The 18,156-nt window shown below is 38.9% G+C and overlaps 1 protein-coding gene across 4 annotated transcripts in view; it reads right to left on the reverse strand.

Moving 5' to 3' along the window:
- The window catches only part of DCLK1 (doublecortin like kinase 1), a 262,831-nt gene that overhangs the window by 110,775 nt on the left and 133,900 nt on the right, over positions 1-18,156 (reverse strand). For all 4 annotated transcript variants that reach the window (XM_054068052.1, XM_054068059.1, XM_054068042.1 and 1 more), the window contains exon 4: positions 14,244-14,343. In XM_054068052.1, the coding sequence (XP_053924027.1) occupies positions 14,244-14,343 (100 nt within the window). The remainder of the gene's footprint in view (positions 1-14,243; positions 14,344-18,156) is intronic.

Here is an 18,156-nt window from a genome sequence, read left to right on the forward strand (position 1 = left end):
CCACAATAAGCACCTGGATCAAATTCAGTGTTGGAAATAATGACATTGTAAAAGTAAGAAAAGGAAATACTTGATATCCTACCTCCCTAAACCTGAAAGCTGTTACAGCACAATGGAATGCAAATTACATTAGAGCTCGATGCAATAAAAATACAGAGAATGCAAAATCTCATAACAAAGCTATTCACTGAATTCACCTCTAACACAATACAGAAATACACAGCATCAAGAAACTTCTTATTTTAGCTAGAAAACAAGCGTATCACTTCTGCAACAGGAGCTGACCACTTTGGCCTCATCTAGAACCAAACTCTGGGGCTAGGAAGGTTATGCTTAACAGAGGACCTAGGAAAAGGATCAAAACACCACCCCCACTCCATGTTTTCCACAAATCCTTGGGCATTTGATATGATTGAAAACCTTTTAGCACAGTTCTGGAGTTCAGAGACACACTAACTGATAAGAGTCTCAGCACCAGAGCTCATGAATAACCATGGTTCCTGTGTAAACACTCCGCTGATACATCAACTCTACAACCACTTTATGAAATTCTCAACCCGGACTAACAAAGGTCTTCGCTCCTCCCAAAGTTATTTCACTCTTCAGACCAGTTACCAAATACAAATGCAATGCAGCAAGAATTGAATCCCTCTGAGAAAGGCCACATGCCACCAGTGTCCAAAAATTCTGAAATGTAAATGCAAACTACATCTTTCAACCTACCGGATTCTAGAAATTCTAGGCATAAATGGGGAGATGAAAAGTAAGGTATATATTTAAATAGCATAAGGTAGAAAAGGAGTAGCAGTACACTATTTGCATTAGGTTTTCACTCAGTATTTTCTTTATTCAGTGCTTGGGCACAAGTTTCTTCAAATTACTAGCAACAGATTTTTGGGCTATGTGTACAATTTTAGCTCATAAGTAAATTCTTATTTGCAATGTTAATGTCCCAGTGAGTTGTAGGAACAGTTGAATGACTACAGTAATGAAAATTGTGTTGGACAAGATGTGATTATGTAATGTGAAGCATGGTCATTCTTAACAATTTACAAATTACAGTTTTCTACTGGTTTTTTTTTTGCTATAGAAATTACTTGAAATTGGATATAGGCTCACAAAGGACTGCTAACAAAACAGTCTGATGCAGAGAAACAAGAAATGTAGGGGTAGATTCTGAAACTCTAGAAATAATTTACAAAACATAAGAGAAAAATATTTCTTTTACATAGCATGAAAGAAATTGTTTAATTAATTTTAAAAGTAAAGTTAACTCTAAATTCTGTTTGTCACTTAGATGCTAAAATATCACTAAGAGACCAGGCATCACACTAACTGAAAATCAGTGTTTTCTTCATCTATGTGAAATAACTGAGTTAAAGTTCATTGATAATAAGAACAAATATACCTGTAAGTACAAAACTGAAAGGACTGGTGTAATCAGGGAGTTACACCTACTGCATTTTAGTTTATGGATGCAGCTTAAGAAAACATGAAGCCTCCTGGGGCTGGATCATCATTTCTAAAGTTTAAGGGTCCTTCACTCTTCAAGTGCATTCACAAATCCAAGACAGGTTCCATCCGGGTGAAAAAGTGACATGGGGCATGGTTATTCCAGTCAGTGTGGACAGTGCAAGCGAGACAGACCACCCACAATGGTGCCTTGTTCCATTACCTGGCAATTAGGACACTAACTTAAACAGACAACAATTAAGGTTTAATGTCTATGTATTTTTTCTTATAAATGATGGTGAATACAGATACTGCAAACTATCGTAGGAGCTGAATGGAAGTACTTTTCCTCCCTGATGTATGTCCTTAATTACTAGACTGTAGATACGTGCTCCTTCTTGCTTCCTACCTCTTCAATTTCATGACTCTTGCATTCCTGCATGCAAAATATCAGAACACTTGTTTTGGAGGTGGAAAATATGGACCAGCGCCAGTAAGAAGCAGACTATTTTAGCCTAGCAGGAAGTCATTGGTTTTGGCACCCAGTATAGCTCAATCAGTGTGTAGGGTTTTAGGCTAATTATAGATTTGCCCATGCCAAGAATATCAGGTATCTTAAAACCCTGTCAAAAACATGGGTTATTCTGTGATATGTTGCTATGTACCTACAATACTTCTGATGAAACTGCTGGCACGTTTACTTTGCACTTCTTGCAGGTTTTCCTCTAATCTTGTCCTTTACCAAACATCATCTACCCAGACATTTAAAACAGTGTGGTATATCATGGGGAGGGGGGGAAGAGGATGGAAATTCAAAGAATTCTTGTGTCTTCACTGTGAAAAGCTGTATCCAAATTTAGTCCATTTCACCAATCACAAATCACACAATTCCCTAAAGAATGTAGTTATTCCAAATTCAGACCTCTGTAACTGGTCTGAATTTGATTATGGTTGGCAAGGAACATGTAAGTAGATGTAGACTGCTTGTAATGGGTAGGAAAAGGAGATGAAACTTTCAAAACGTTGGAAAAAATAGAGAAGGGATTATAACAACCATATTTTTGTTCCATTTTAAATACAAGCTGTAGGTTTGGTTTCAAAGAAAGTTAAACAGGCACACACTGGATCTCTTTTAGCAAATAAAGTTATTTAACGTACCTCAAGGAATTCAGAATATTACAGACTGATTTTTTTCTTTTTTTGCAGCTAATGCCTCAAACTTGCCCATAATAAGAGCATTGATAGTTATTAGGCAGCAATTTTTAATGAAGAAGCCCATAAAGTGATGTCTGAAGAAATAAAATCACCTGGTACCGTAATGGCTATTTAAACCAACGTCACTTGGAATGCCCTTAACAAAAATAATGCCTACAGTGTCAAATATTAATGATTTTGAATGTTATTTCCATACACACGAGAAAAAATATTGAGCTGGACCATAAAAGAAATATCAAATCAACCAGAACCTTAGGAGTCTACAAGTGGATATAGGAAAAAAGGCAAAACTGGAGATACAGACAAACTTATTACAATACAGAGCTCCTCAATAGTAGAATTTTACAGACAAAATCCTCATGCACCAAGCAATTAACTACAACGCTTTTACTAAAGCAAAACACTTATAAACTGACATTAAATAGACATTCACAGCTCACCACACATGCCTCGCACATTGAGCTGTGCTGCAATGTAAGCATCAAAACCTGCCAGCCACCTATAGGCATATACAATTGCCAGCCCACCCACATTTTTGCCTCCTCTACCTCCACAATGGTACTGTTGCAGTGGACTTACCACAACATTACTTTGCCTATCAACAGAAAATCCAGAAATTAGCTTCCTAAGTTAAAAAGTATCAAGGATTCCAGGACAGACTGTAATTTAAAAATCCCTAGGCAGCTTTTGCCTCTAATATTAATGGGTTCTCCTTGAATGCTATCTGGTTCAGGCAATTAAGTTTTGCTATAATTATTTAGATAAAACTAAAGTAAACAGGTTGAATCATCCTGGCAATGTCCTCACAGCAGGATATCTGGAAAACGTGGCTTTACTAAGACATCTGCTAACAACATAACACGTACTGAGGCGTGTATTGTCCTGATGACTTTTTATTTCTTTTTCTTCTGAGAAAGTTTAAATAATTAAAGATTGAAAATGCATGTTAGCCTGGAAATAGCCCATGAAACCATCTTTCATTCTGTATATCACACCATACTTCAGAGATTGTTCAGAGGAGTGTTTCGAAGTTTACAGAGGAGTTTGTTCGTAAGGCTGATGTTCTATCTGACAATTCAAAGACCCTATTTTTATTGAGTATGGGAAATCAGATCAGTAAAGAGACAACAGACAAGCTTTACTAAAACCAGTTTCTTTTTCTTGACATGAGGGAGCATAGCATTAATTTCTGTTATTTTATTATTCAACCTTGCTATTTACTCAACAGTGACAGGTCTTGCACAACATGATTCATCTTGAAACTGCCTTAACTTCCACATTCTTTTCTGGGATAGTAATTTTAATTTCTCCAAAGATTCTGATTAGACAAGGTGCTTTTCTCCCATTATATGTATTTTTTTTTCTGAATACAGATGCCAAAATATTAAAATAGTAGATCTGTCAGTACTACTCTGCATCAAGACTTCAGTTCATTTTATTCAATCTCCTCTCCTGGCTCAAAGCTTTATCCAATTTAATTCCTTTTGTAAGGTAAAAATAAGCATAATTTTAGCAACTGTGATAATGCAAACACTTTTATATCTAGCTTTTGGCATAGGCTTCTTTACTGACCAATCCTTTTTAGGCTTTCCATTTTCTGCCAGTTGAGTTTGAATTACCATCAATGTATTTTGGACAGATGCAAACCTAAGAGAGCTTTTCGGTTGCTTTTTGGTCAAAATTCCAAGCCTCGTCCAATATTCAAGTCCTCAAACTCTTAAGGCCAATGGACTTCACTCACTAATTTTCTTAATCTTTCTAAGTGTCCTTTCTTAATATAAAAAAAAAAATAATTGCTGTACTGCTGATTGTCTTTTATCTTCTGTTCAACACAAATGAAATCAACATATGATTACAACATCTGATGCTCTTTCTAGGACAGTTCTTCTATATTGTTGTTATTATTATCATTATCAGCTATTATTACTATCAGCTATTATTACTGTCAGCTATTATTATTATTATTACCACTAAATCTAAATGGAATAAATGTTTCCAGTTAGCATTAACAGTATTTTGTCTTTAATCTGCATCTAGAAAGTTTAAAGCTTCTCATAATATGTTAATATTTCTCCCACTAGTAAAAACTACACAGCTGTCTGCACACAGTCTGAGCTGTGATCCTGGTAGACTCCTAGAAGAATCTCAGGAGAATAGTCCTCCCCAAAGTGATTTAAAAAAAAATCAGTCCTGTTTTAGTTATGTATGTTTAGCCTTATTATTAAATGCTTACATATGAATTCAAGAATTTTATTTTTAATGACAATTTCAAGCAATTTATTAGATTCCAGAGTTAAGGTCCCTGGTGTGTATTCTCCATGGTTCCACAATTATTTTTTTTTTAAGCAGAAAAAAGTATATCTAATCTCCAAGCCCTGCAGTACAGCAACTCCTATGCAAAAATTAGTTTATTGCATTTTCTCAAGTCATCTATTCTGTAGAGTTTAATATGAACTTGCAAAACAGGAAGAACATGTAAAGTTAAAGACAAATATTTTTTACAAAGCTTCATCAAATTTGTTCTTCAGAAACTTCATCAGCAGCCACCTTGCTCTGCAAGTCCTTTTCCTGTTTTTGCTAGACAATATTAACAGCTATAAGGAGCTGTGAAAATCTTCTCTTTCCTATTCCATAGTAACAGGAAAAACTGAGCAAGTTAAATTTCTTTGTCTCCACTCTATCAGGAATAATTAGCAACTTCCAAAAACATTCCTGGGCATTCAATTACAAGAATGAGATCTCAGGTTAGCTCCCTTCTTGACTGAATGAATTTTAACTCCCTAGAAAATTTTCTTCCAAATAAAAAAAAACCCCAAGTGTTACAATTCCCCGAGAATAAAATTTTAAAAAAAGCTCTGACTGAAGAATAAAAGAATCCAAATGACAGCTCCATGACCTACCACCTACGGGTGCTCAATTCCATGGCAACATGAGACTTCCTAATGATTACTCAGCCTTAGATTACTTTATGCATAATATTAGCATCCAGTTCTCCTACAGGGAGCTATGCTATAAGTTTATTTGAAGGTGACTATTCACAGAAGCATCCTAAAGCATCAAGTAACACTTGAATTTTTCACTGGGAAATTTCTGTAGGTTGCATATTGAAAATAACAGCACTGACCCACTACGGCAGCACAAATTGTGAACCATCGGCTTTGTGGTACAAACCAACACAGCCATTATACAGAGTTCTTCAACTGGCTGTATTCGCAGGATGGTAAAATCCTTTATACTTGACAGATTTGTGTCTGTATACACAGTGTGTAACTAAATATGTATGAGTATATAAATATGAATACCTATCTCTGATGTGCTCAGTTTCTGATTTTACCACTTTGAAATATTATCCAGGTTGTTTTTGATTCTCTCTCAGTGGCTGTACTGAGGTTTATGCTCAATAAGATTTTTTTTTAAAAAGGCTTTGAATGAATATTAAGAATGAATAAATTTTCCCCATATGCCTTCAGAAAGTTTCTGCTTTTTAAAACCTAATGAACTCTGCTTTGGAATAATTATTCTCCTTCCAAAATATTTTGCCAGTATAAGAGAATCTGTGGATAGCTCTGGCATTAAAAAACTATGCATACACTTACTCAAGACATGATGAAACTCCAGGTTTAGGGCCTGTATTTAGTATGAGAAGTAGAAAATTACAGTGGTCAAATTAACAAGTCAGTCCGATTCTATTGGCAGTGACTAGCGTCTAATCTCAATACAAAAATTTCTCTGACACAATCATACCATCCAATAAACAAGCAGGTCTCCAAGGCACATCCTAATGCTGTTTAGCAGGCAGCACAGTTTGTTCAGGTTTTCTAATTAAATAAACAAGCATTGACGCGACAAGAACTACTCATCTCAAAGCTGTCTCATGCAAACTCGTAATAACTGGAGCAAACTGGGCTGTGTTTCTCACCCACAGGATCTCCTGTACTAGGACTACAGGGTACATCTTTTCAGAAACAGATCAGATTCTAATAGTTTCTGACATCAGAAAGGATCTGCAAACATACACAACTATAGTTGCCAAAATTACTCTTGGCTTGTATCAGAAACGGTGTGACCAGCAGGTCCAGGGAGGTGATTCTCCCTCTGTACTCAGCACTGGTGAGACCGCATCTTGAGTGCTGTGTTCACCTCTGGGCCCCTCACCACAAGAAGGATGTTGAGGCTCTGGAGCGTGTACAGAGAAGAGCAACGAAGCTGGTGAGGGGGCTGGAGAACAAGTCTTACGAGGAGCGGCTGAGAGAGCTGGGGTTGTTTAGCCTGGAGAAGAGAAGGCTGAGGGGAGACCTTATTACTTTCTACAACTACCTGAAAGGAGGTTGTGGAGAGGAGGGAGCTGGCCTCTTCTCCCAAGTGACAGGGGACAGGACAAGGGGGAATGGCCTAAAGCTCCACCAGGGGAGGTTCAGGTTGGATATCACAAAAAAATTCTTCACAGAAAGAGTCATTGGGTACTGGAACAGGCTGCCCAGGGAGGTGGTCGAGTCACCTTCCGTGGAGGTGTCTAAGGAACGGGTCGATGAAGTGCTTAGGGACATGGTTTAGGGAGTGTTAGGAATGGTTGGACTCAATGATCCAGTGGGTCCTTTCCAACCTGGTGATTCTATGATTCTACGATTCCATTTCACCATCAGAAGATATAGACTGAACATAAAAGCTCAAAACTCAACCTATGGTCTATAATGGAGTACTATACAAACTAAGGACTCAAAGGCTATAAAACCGTAAGCTCAAAGGCATAATATAAATCAACTGCCAGGAAAGAAAAGGTATGAGACAGTCAAATCAAGAAGGTAAATACCAAGATCTACCTTGTTATGTCTACCAAATTCCTGTCTTACTTCCCCAGAACTGAAAGTTTGTTTATAGTGCTTGTTATAAAAATCAGAGTAGCACTCTTTGCATTTGGATACACAACTGAGATGTTCACAGTTTGGGAAACTAAATTAAAATGTGCTGCAAGAAAAAAATCTTTTCTCTTAAACCAATCTGATTAATCTAAACAGTCCCCTGGCAGATTCAGTTCAAGAAATCACAACAGGAAAATAAAATTAAAGAGCAAAAATAGCACACTACACAAACCCAATAAACTAGTTCTGTCTACTCTGTTATTTAACTAAATATTAATACTACCTGTTATGAGCAAAACTCTCTATATATTAATATAATAATACTGATGAGATTTAATATTTTTTCTTTTATTTGAAACAAACTGAAGTTTTGTATAATAAAATCCCAATAAAAATGCAATTTCATTATGCACATATTATTGAGAAACGCTTGATATCATTGGACCCAAAGTTTTTAGTATTTTTATATCCAAAATCAACTTTACCCTGGAAAGCATTGAAGGAATACGTATACTTAACACTCTTTATGCAAATGAAGTGGGAATTTCCACCAGTTCTGATTTATTGGATGGTGTTTCATTCATACTATTTTTAACAGACACCAGAGAAAGCAAATACTGCAGAAAACATATTGAAGAACACTTGGTTCAATGAGCAGAGTGAAATAGCTGCAGCCTTACTGTTTGGCTGGTTTCAATGAGAGACTGTTTTATATGTTTTAAGTGATCGTGCTTTTTCGTGGTTATACATACAGGCAACTTTTTCATAGCAACACTGATGAAAAGTGGTAACTATACAAATACACACGCATGCATGATGAGGAAGTGGGGAAAAGGGAAAGTGGAGACAGTGTAAATCTGGACAGGAAAATACATATGCAATCTTCTTGAAACCTCTATTGTCCTTATTCATATCTATAAATCTGCCAGCCAGAGGGAGCAAAGATTTATGATTTAAGTGACCAAACTTTCACTTCTAGAGATGCTTAGGCAGAAAGGCAGGCAGCAATGTCTCAAATAAGTAGACCTGTGAGACAGAGTAGAGAATATTCAAAGCAAATAGCTTGCAGACAACAGATAAAGAAATGGGCTTACATAATAAAGAACATATCTATAAAAAAAGCAAAATATTAAAAGAGAAATCCTTCACAGAAGAAAATTGAAGTTCTGTGAATGCACTTTTCATGTATACAGCTCATTTGACTCCAGCGTTACTACAGGCTTCATTTAATGAACATCACACAATATTGTATTAACAACCACTTGATGATCATGCTAACAGCCTGTTCTTAGTATTTAACTGTAGATGAGCGTTCTCCTCTCAAGAGTTTAACACAACAAAAAGAAGCAAGTCATTCATCTGCTACCTTACAGCTGAACTTCCATGCAACTAGAGCTGAGGGAGGGATATACTTCCAGTGCAACTGCATGGAGGTGGTCTCGGTGAGGGAATATTCCTATCGGTTTGGGGAAAGCTGTGAAACTGTCACACTGCTGGTTAAAGGAGAGACCCCATTAATGTCATTACCATGATGATGCGGAGAGGGACAAGCAGCATGCCAAACATGAGGGAACTGAAGGTACTGAGCAAGTATCTGAGGCATGATGAGAGGGTGGAGATGAAACTGGAGGTTTGGATCAGGAAAATAAAGGGGGCACTGGATGCAAAGCTGCAGGAAAAACAGCTTCTTTCTTTTTGCCCTTTCTGAATCATTAGTCTAAATGGTACACACAGCCAGAGGAATGGTCCCTCCTGCCTTCGTTTGTTTCTGCCTTGTACACAGAGTATTTGTCTCCAAGGCCCAGGAGTTGATGACATTTGAAAATATCACACTGCACTGGAACGCTACATATTTATGCCTCTGTTGAAAGCAAAGTTATCTCTCAAAGTCCCCAGAACCCACCACTAATTTCCAATTGCCAAAGCACGAGGTTTTGATGAGAGCAGACTAAGTCAGTCCGCATGCTCTCTGCTCCTAAGCCCAGCCAAAAGCTGCTTAACACATCAGTCTCTGTCCTATAAATCAGGGTAGACGAGGACTATAACCCATTTCCCCTTCCTCCCTCTTTTAGGAAGGACAGAGTAATGGACGTTACAGAAACCTGACAGTTATTAACAGGGATAAACATGATACTCCTGACCTTAACCGCCGTTACTGAATCAGACGCATGTGCATGCCTCCATGCACACACGCACGTGTGCAGATGCTACAGGACTCAGATTTTCCTGGCAAATTGTCTGCTGCTGGCAAGATGAAGCAGTAACACTGCTGGCACAGAGATGCTGGACGGAGGACTAACACAGGACAGAAAAGTCAGAATGAAATTAGGTTTCAAAAATTCCAATCTTAATTTTCCCCTAGAAGAGAGTCATTCTCGTCATTGTTTCCATAACAATCATATGTTCTCTCGACAAGTGATCTGCAGTTGTTTTCACATCCAGTCATTCTACATTGGTTGCGCTCTGCTTGGAAGCAGACACTGGCTTTGGTCAACCAAGATTGCAGCCTTTTTTACATGATGCATCTCAGTATTTGATGAAGTCTGTCACACCTAGGATTGTGTGATTTTTAGGCTTCCAAAGAACTCAGCCAACATTAACTACATATGAAAAAAAAAATTATAAAAATTAAGTCTGATACTGCTAGTCTCAAAACCTCTCATATTTTACAGTGCTAAGAAAGAAATACCCGTATAAGCCAAGGAGATGTTCTCATTTAGGGCCAGTCCCATGAGTTATTTATATTGCCCAATCCTATTTAGGTGCCTAAATAATAGCTGATTGCAAATATTTTTATAAGCCTGGCTCTTAAACTCTAATCTCTGCCAACAAGCAGCTGAGGGCTATAGAAAACCATCCTATTGACTTCTCTTCTTTGAAAATCAAACCACCATTGGTTAAAGGAAATCTGGGATTTCTGGGAAAGTGTCCAGAACTGCAAGCTAACAATGCCTGAAGCAGCCCACTGCCATATTCGACGCTGAGGAATTTTTCTCCTTACAAGCTGGCTGATGTAATCTGTGCTTCATTAGAACAATGTTTTTGTGCTCACATTTCCCACAGAAACCTTCTATGAAAACAGCATCGCCACTGATGCTTGACAAACAATGAGTATTTACTTCTTAATTTTATGGGCATTCCCATACAACATCCTGTCCTATCTGCAGTTCTCTTGATGGAAGTGTGAGTGGCTGTTGTATCTATCAATTAGGTCAGATACAGAGGCTATTGCTAGGAATTATGATAGGGATAGTAGTACCGATTCTGTATTTTATGTGATAAATAATGTGCTTACTATGAAAAACATCTGTACATCAAGGAAGAGAGAAGGAACTGCAGTGTATAGTGCTGACTGCTTGTTTTGCTCTTTGATGGATACCTAATTAGCTAACTTTTCGTAACTGATTGCCAAGGGAATATGCAATACTGCTTCCTGAAAGACATAAAACAGAGAAGGGAGATGATACAAAGAAGCACATTCCCTCTTTCAAGGACAGGTTTAAGCCTGAAGTCAAAACAATGAAAGGCTGAACTAATTGTTCATCCTAAAGCAGAGAAAATTGATGAAGCTCATGGCAGTTCATAGATTTTTCAAAGAGAAAGGAATCATCTGTTTCCCATGTTCACAGTAGATAAGAATAAGTAGCAGTGGGGTTCCTTTATAGCACGGGAACCTGTGGTAAGATAGCTGAAAAACCGCAATGAATGCACAGAATGTCTCAGAAGGTTACAGATTCCTCCTCATCAGAGGTGATAAAGGGCCATGTTAGAAAAAGGAATGTTCATCCCACATTTAGAGTGGGAAACTGAGTCACTGACTTCTAGACTGCTTTTTCTAAATTTCTGATTTTATGGCTTTTAGGAGGTGTTGTCCTGTGCTAAGAGAAAGCCATGGGAGCAGGACAAAGAAAAATGACTAGAAATAGTGCAGACTGATGAGTCTTTAGACTTTTCCTTTCTGATGGGGCAGAATTAATCTTATCCTAAAAGTTTTTTCAACAACTTTACAGAAATACTAGGTAGATAAGAACAGCTAAAACAGGCATATAGATGCCTTTACAAAAGTATCCGAATGTTTCTGGAGCATAATTCATATCAACTGATCTAAACATCCACCTTCAAATGAGCCAATCAAACATCTACCATCTACCTCGTCAATAATCTATTTACTGGGAAGAAGCTCTACTGGGACTGGCTTCACTTGCAGGTACCTACTCTCTTGAAATCTAGTGTTAGCTAAAATGAATCCTAATACAGATGATTTGTTTCCAGTCCTAGAAAATTCCTCTTTTGCTTGCCTCTAGTGTCAGAAGCACGGAACCCAATCCACAGAACAAGGGTATTCTTTCTCCCTAATAAGTAATTCCCAAAAGCCCAGAGCCCTGATTGTTTATTATCTCAACTTTTCTTTCCCACCTCCAAATTTTGCTTTTCTTTACTCCTTAAGTTGCAATACCTTAACTGGTATTCTTATCATCTGTCTGAGACTGGGAAACACTGGAAGGATGTAGTGACAGTGACTAGCAGAGTGTTGCTTCAAGCTGCTTTTCAGGGAAGCAGAGACGGGCTTTCCAAGACTTGCACAGTTGGACAGTAATTACTAATAAATTTAGTGTTCTTAGATTGACTATGAGAAACACACAGACACACAATGTGATCACACAATCTTTATCTGCCAAGTAAAACAAGCTAGAAGCTCAGTTGTTTTTTAATTCCCTTTCCAAATCCTGCTCCTACCTCAGAGAAGGCTGATTATATCCAAATCAGCCGGTACATTAGTAGTGAATGCAAGCAACGTAAAGAACTTTTCTGACACCAAATTTCCTCCAAAATAGACAGCAGAGTTGATGTACACTTCAGAAAGAAATTAGAGACATAGTCTGGAGTCAATGTTGACTGAATCTTTACCTAGCAGAAAAGCAAACACCGCCACAAATTACTAAAGCTGTATTTTCAGCCTAGATTTTCAGGTTTGGGTGTTTTTTCCCCCCCAGCTCAGGCTAACATGGTTTTAAGAACCAATGTTCCAGAGAAACATAATGCTTACTAAAACAGATGACAAAATATCAGACAAATGAAGACTAAGAAGAGTCAGGATATGTTTGTAATTTGAAAGGAGACCTACAAAAAAGACATACATACTTCAAAAAGCATTTTAGACAAATCTGTTGTCAGCACTTCTCCATGAATCAGCTCTCAAAAACTGCCACACGATTCACTGTGAGGAGACACTGGGGAGCTGTCAGTGTTGTCTTTCTGATAAGAGACGCAAGTGAATCCAGACTATGCAGCCAACTACCTAGCTCTCCTCTGTTAAAGGCAAGTTAGGCTGTGCTGGTCATACTGCCACCTGTGAAACACCCCTGCTGCCCAAATATGTCCCTCTTACCTTTCTAATTCCTGTCCTAAAGATGGATAAAGCTACTTTTCCATTGTTAGCACATTTTACCTTAGAGGCAACTACAGCAATTTCCTTATTTGATTTTTATTTTGATAGTATAAAGTTCTCTAGAGGAAGGCAGAATGTGTGTTTGCTTCTATCCGTGCCTGATACAGAATGCCATTTCCCTGTCCAGTAGCAAAGATACCTCCTTTGTCAGACTCATCCTTCAGCTTGCAACGTAGGATCTGTGCAAGCCAGCTTGTTCTGCTACACAAGCTACTGGAATATTTGTCCGGATTCAGGTGAACCAAGAAGCTTTCCAGTTCCACAGGTTAATCAGGGATATACAATTATACTCTCTTTCATTTTGAATGTATATTTGCATCAAAATGAATGATGAAGTGGTGAAGCTAAACAAGACACAGATGATGACTATGAAGTAATTACTACTGTAAAACATTCTTTTCTGACAGATTTTTCAGTCACCTGTTCTTTGAGACCTTTGATATGTCAAAACAAGATGGAGGTAACATCAATGGATTAGAGATGTACCCTGGACCGAGAGAAAATGCAGGGGGAATAAAATCTTTGCTGGGTCTTGTTCTATACAAAAATAATAATTAAATATTAAATAATAATTTAAACTCAATTTAAATAGTAGCTTTGGTTTTTGGTTTGTTTGGTTTTTTCCCCCAAATGCACAAAGTTTATAGTTTGCTGTTTGTTTGTTTTCTTGCTATTATTGTTCCTAAGGAATATTTTTTGCAACAATAAAGGTATTTGCAAACCAAGCATATTCTCCTTACGGGATTATATACATTGGTTACATTATTGTATTAGTCTCTGAGAAAACAGAGAACCCCCTGGATTTTCTCAGATGACTTTGGCTGCATTTGCTGATTATCTTCCATACAGAACTGTATCTATCTTCCTTTATCATATTACCTATGAAGCATTGTCCAAATCTCAGTTGTAAGAACCGTGAGGTGGAAAGGCTGTGATAAAGAAGCAGAATAAATTCAAAGGGAAAATAAAGACAAAATGCTGAAAAGGCCTTGCAAAATAGGAATTCCACTAAACACATAACTGTTTCCTGCACTATATGAAATTCAGGCAGAAGTAAAGTTTGACACTGCACAGGCAGACAGGTTTCCCTCGGAAGCTTTACTGTTGCTTCAGGTAGCTCTTATTTTCAGTATCCACAGCTTAAAGAATAGAAGTATTTATTCTCTTTCTGAAATCAAGTTAGGTGATACAGTTTTGGCTTAATTAGCATTATATGGAAACCCTCCCTTTAATTTGGTTGTAAATATTTTAAAAATACATCTCCTTACCACTTTCATCCAGCAAGAAATCATCCTGGTAACGGAACTTTTCTGGTCCACATGCAATAAAAATGTCATCATCGCCAAAGAAATCCTGAAGGCACATCACCTGCAATCATAAAAAGAAAGGAAGGCATTGTATGAAATACTTCATCATCAGAATTGTAAGGACAATAAAACCCTCCTTGTATCCATCTACATGATATCTCTTCACTTTTCATGGGGGACACTATCTCCAGATGAATTTCAAAGCTATGCTCTACTATCTGTTACAAGTGAGAAACACTTTTATGGACACTGCAGGAAGACAGAGATAAGACAAAAACCCATAACTGTCACATATATTACATGATACATCAACGGGATATGAGGTAAATGCTTTTTGTTTATGCACAAGGTAGCATTCAGCAGTTAGGGGATAATTAACTTGCTTTTGAGCCCACATTTCTACTGCCATGCAATGAGGTTACATCTTTGTATGAAGAATTAAATGTAGCTCTTTCAGCAAAAACTCCTGTTAGAAATACGAAAGAAATTCATATGGGTGAACTGAGTCTCCAACACACACTCTTCATCTTCACCAGTAGAGTCAATGTGAAGCCTCTTTGAAGGCACCAAGCTGAAAAAAACAGGTGAGCAAGGGATGATTCTTCTTATACTGAGTAAAATAACAACCCCTTTCTAGTCTCAAATATGAATAGTCAGGACTATGTTGGTGTAGTTTTATGTCTACATATGAGATTTCCTTACAACAGCTTTTAGTTTACAGGGCAGTACTTAACAGTTTAATGTTTCCAGTTACATGACTATTTTTTCTAATCTTCTTAAAGAAAAATCACTAGCCTTCCCCAAACCCGACTTTAGACTTATCGATTCAGTTTTGACAAACTTTAAAAACAAATTAGGCTTCAGATGTCCTTTAAAAAAACAGACACTTGGTAAACTCTGTTATAAGCTGTTACTGCTTCACATTTACAAGAATATTTTAAAAGGCTACATAATGTTTATACATATGAACATAACATTGATATAATATTTTGTAAATAATAGTGCACTTATGTTTGCACACAATAATTTTACAAATAGTGTTTCAAATCAACAGCATTTGGACAGGAAAGCAGCATATAAAGAATTTCTAAAAATTGACCAAACACTTGAGAACAGCCCAGCTGAACCAGACCAACCCATACATAAAACACCACGGGAGGAGGGGGAGGTCAGTATTTAAAGCCTGTCAAAACACAAGTGAAACTGTTCAGAAGGTTGGTTGGCAAAGTCCCATGGGAGACAGTCCTTCAGGGCAAGGGAGCCCATGAGGGCTGGACGCTGTTAAAAAATGAAATCCTAGCAGCTCAAGAGCAAGCCATCCCTGTGTTCTGGAAAAGGAGCCGGCGGGGGAAAAAGCCAGCTTGGTTGAGCAGGGAGATCTTGAGAGATATCAAAAAGAAGAGTAATGTCTGTGAGCTTTGGAGGAAGGGACAGGCGTCTTGGGTAGACTACAGGGAGGAAGTGAGATCGTGCAGGGAAAAAATCAGGAAGGCTAAGGCCCAACTAGAAATCAAATTGCCTGAATCTGTGAAAGATAATAAAAAATATTTCTGCAAATACATTAACAAGAAAAGGAGGACTAGGGAGAATATTCCGTCCCTATTGGATGCAGAAGGAACAACAGTGACAAGGCTGAGGTACTTAATGCCTTCTTTGCCTCAGTCTTTAACAGCAAGGAAAGTTGTTCCCTCTGTGCACAAACTCGGGAGTTAGAGGAGCAGAATGAGGCTCCCTTGATCCAAGAGGAGGAGGTTAGAGACTTGCTTGCCCAGCTAGACACCCACAAGTCTATGGGGCTGGAGGGGATCCAACCAAGAGTATTGAAGGAGCTGGCAGATGTCCTTTCCAAACGCCTTTCCATCATCTTCCAGCAGTCCTGGCTGAATGAGGAAGTTCCACTGGACTGGAGGCTGGCTAACGTTGTGCCCACCTACGAGAAGGGTTGCAGGGAGGATCCAGGGAACTACAGGCCTGTCAGTCTGACCTCAGTGCCGGGGAAAGCCATGGAACAGGTGATCTTGAGTGCGATCATGAAGCACATGCAAGAGAACCACATGATCAGGCCCAGTCAACACGGGTTTACAAAAGGCAGGTCTTGCCAAACTCAACCTGATCGCCTTCTACGACAAAGTGACTCAACTACTGGATGGGGAAAAGGCTGTGGATGTAGTCTCCTTGAACTTCGGTAAAGCCTTTGACACAGTTTCTCACAGCATTCTCCTTCAGAAACTGTCACCCTCTGGCCTGGACAGGTGCACACTCTCCTGGGTTGAAAACTGGTTGGATGGCCGGGCCCAGAGAGTGGTGTTAAATGGAGTTAACTCCAGCTGGAGGCCAGTTACAAGTGGGGATCCTCAGGGCTCAGTACTCGGTCCAGCCCTGTTGAATGTCTTTATCAATGACCTGGATGAAGGAATTGAGTGCACCCTCAGCAAGTTTGCAGATGACACTTATCTGGGTGGAAGTGTGGATCTGCTGGAGGGTAGGGAGGCTCTGCAAAGGGATCTGAACAGGCTGGACCACTGGGCATAACAACCCTGTGCAGTGCTACACTGAGGGAAGAGTGCCTAGAAAGCTGCATGGAAGAGAAGGACCTGGGGGTGCTGGTTGACAGTCGACTGAACATGAGCCAGCAGTGTGCCCAGGTGGCCAAGAAGGCCAATGGCATCTTGCTTGTATCAGAAACGGCATGATCAGCAGGGAGGTTATTCTCCCTCTGTACTCAGCACTGGTGAGACCACACTTTGAGTACTGTGTTCAGTTCTGGGCCCCTCACCACAAGAAGGATGTTGAAGCTCTGGAGCGTGTCCAGAGAAGAGCAACGAAGCTGGTGAGAGGGCTGGAAAACAAGTCTTATGAGGAGCGGCTGAGAGAGCTGGGGTTGTTTAGCCTGGAGAAGAGGAGGCTGATTGGAGACCTTATGGCTCTCTACAACTACCTGAAAGGAGGTTGCGGAGAGGAGGGGGCTGGCTTCTTCTCCCAAGTGACAGAGGACAGGACAAGGGGGAATGGTCTCATGCTCTGCCAGGGGATGTTCAGGCTGGGTATCAGAAAAAAATTTTTCACGGAAAGGGTCATCGGGCACCGGAACAGTCTGCCCAGGGAGGTGGTCGAGTCACCTTCCCTGAAGGTGTTTAAGGGATGGGTGGATGAGGTGCTGAGGAGCATGGTTTAGGGATGTTAGGAGTGTTTGGACTCAATGATCCGGTGGGTCCTTTCCAACCTAGCGATTCTATGATTCTATGAAAGAATTATCTAATGAAATTAGGCAGACTTTGCTAGACTTTGGCATAAACCCAAGCATTCCCCCGCCTGAAGGGGATGGTGTCCAGGGGCTATAAAATTCCTGTTGTGCTTCCTGGAAACATGCCTGAGAGCTTTGACATCTACAACAGCTACAAGCCTCTATACTAGAAAAAAATTGAGAAAGAAAAATAGCGGTACATGTCGTGACTTGTTGCAAAGTAAGATTTGTTATTGAAACTACTTTAAAAGTAGAGTGGAATCACCTGGAAAAAGACAAACTAGAGAGAAAAAGTAGACTAAATATATACTCCAAAAGAAACAAAAGCACTCCCAAAATTACTCTTTCCTTAAGTAATGCACATAATTTTAAATTCAGGTCCACAACAACCTTATTCCTACTAATATTGTCATCTTAACACCACACAGTACCTGAACACTAACATAAAAAAAATGTAAATATTTGATGGAGTTTTTCCTACTCAGTTTATGTTCTATTAGTGTATCAGCCTCAGCAACTTCTATATAAAACTCATCTACTTCCCACACTTTTTTTTGTCCACAAGACATATCCTGCCTGTGTTCCCACCCCATACTCCCACCAAGCTTCAAACATCTCTTCCCTTCAGTC

The sequence above is a fragment of the Cuculus canorus genome, chromosome 1, assembly GCF_017976375.1.
Source record: "Cuculus canorus isolate bCucCan1 chromosome 1, bCucCan1.pri, whole genome shotgun sequence".
NCBI classification, from domain to species: Eukaryota; Metazoa; Chordata; class Aves; order Cuculiformes; family Cuculidae; genus Cuculus; species Cuculus canorus.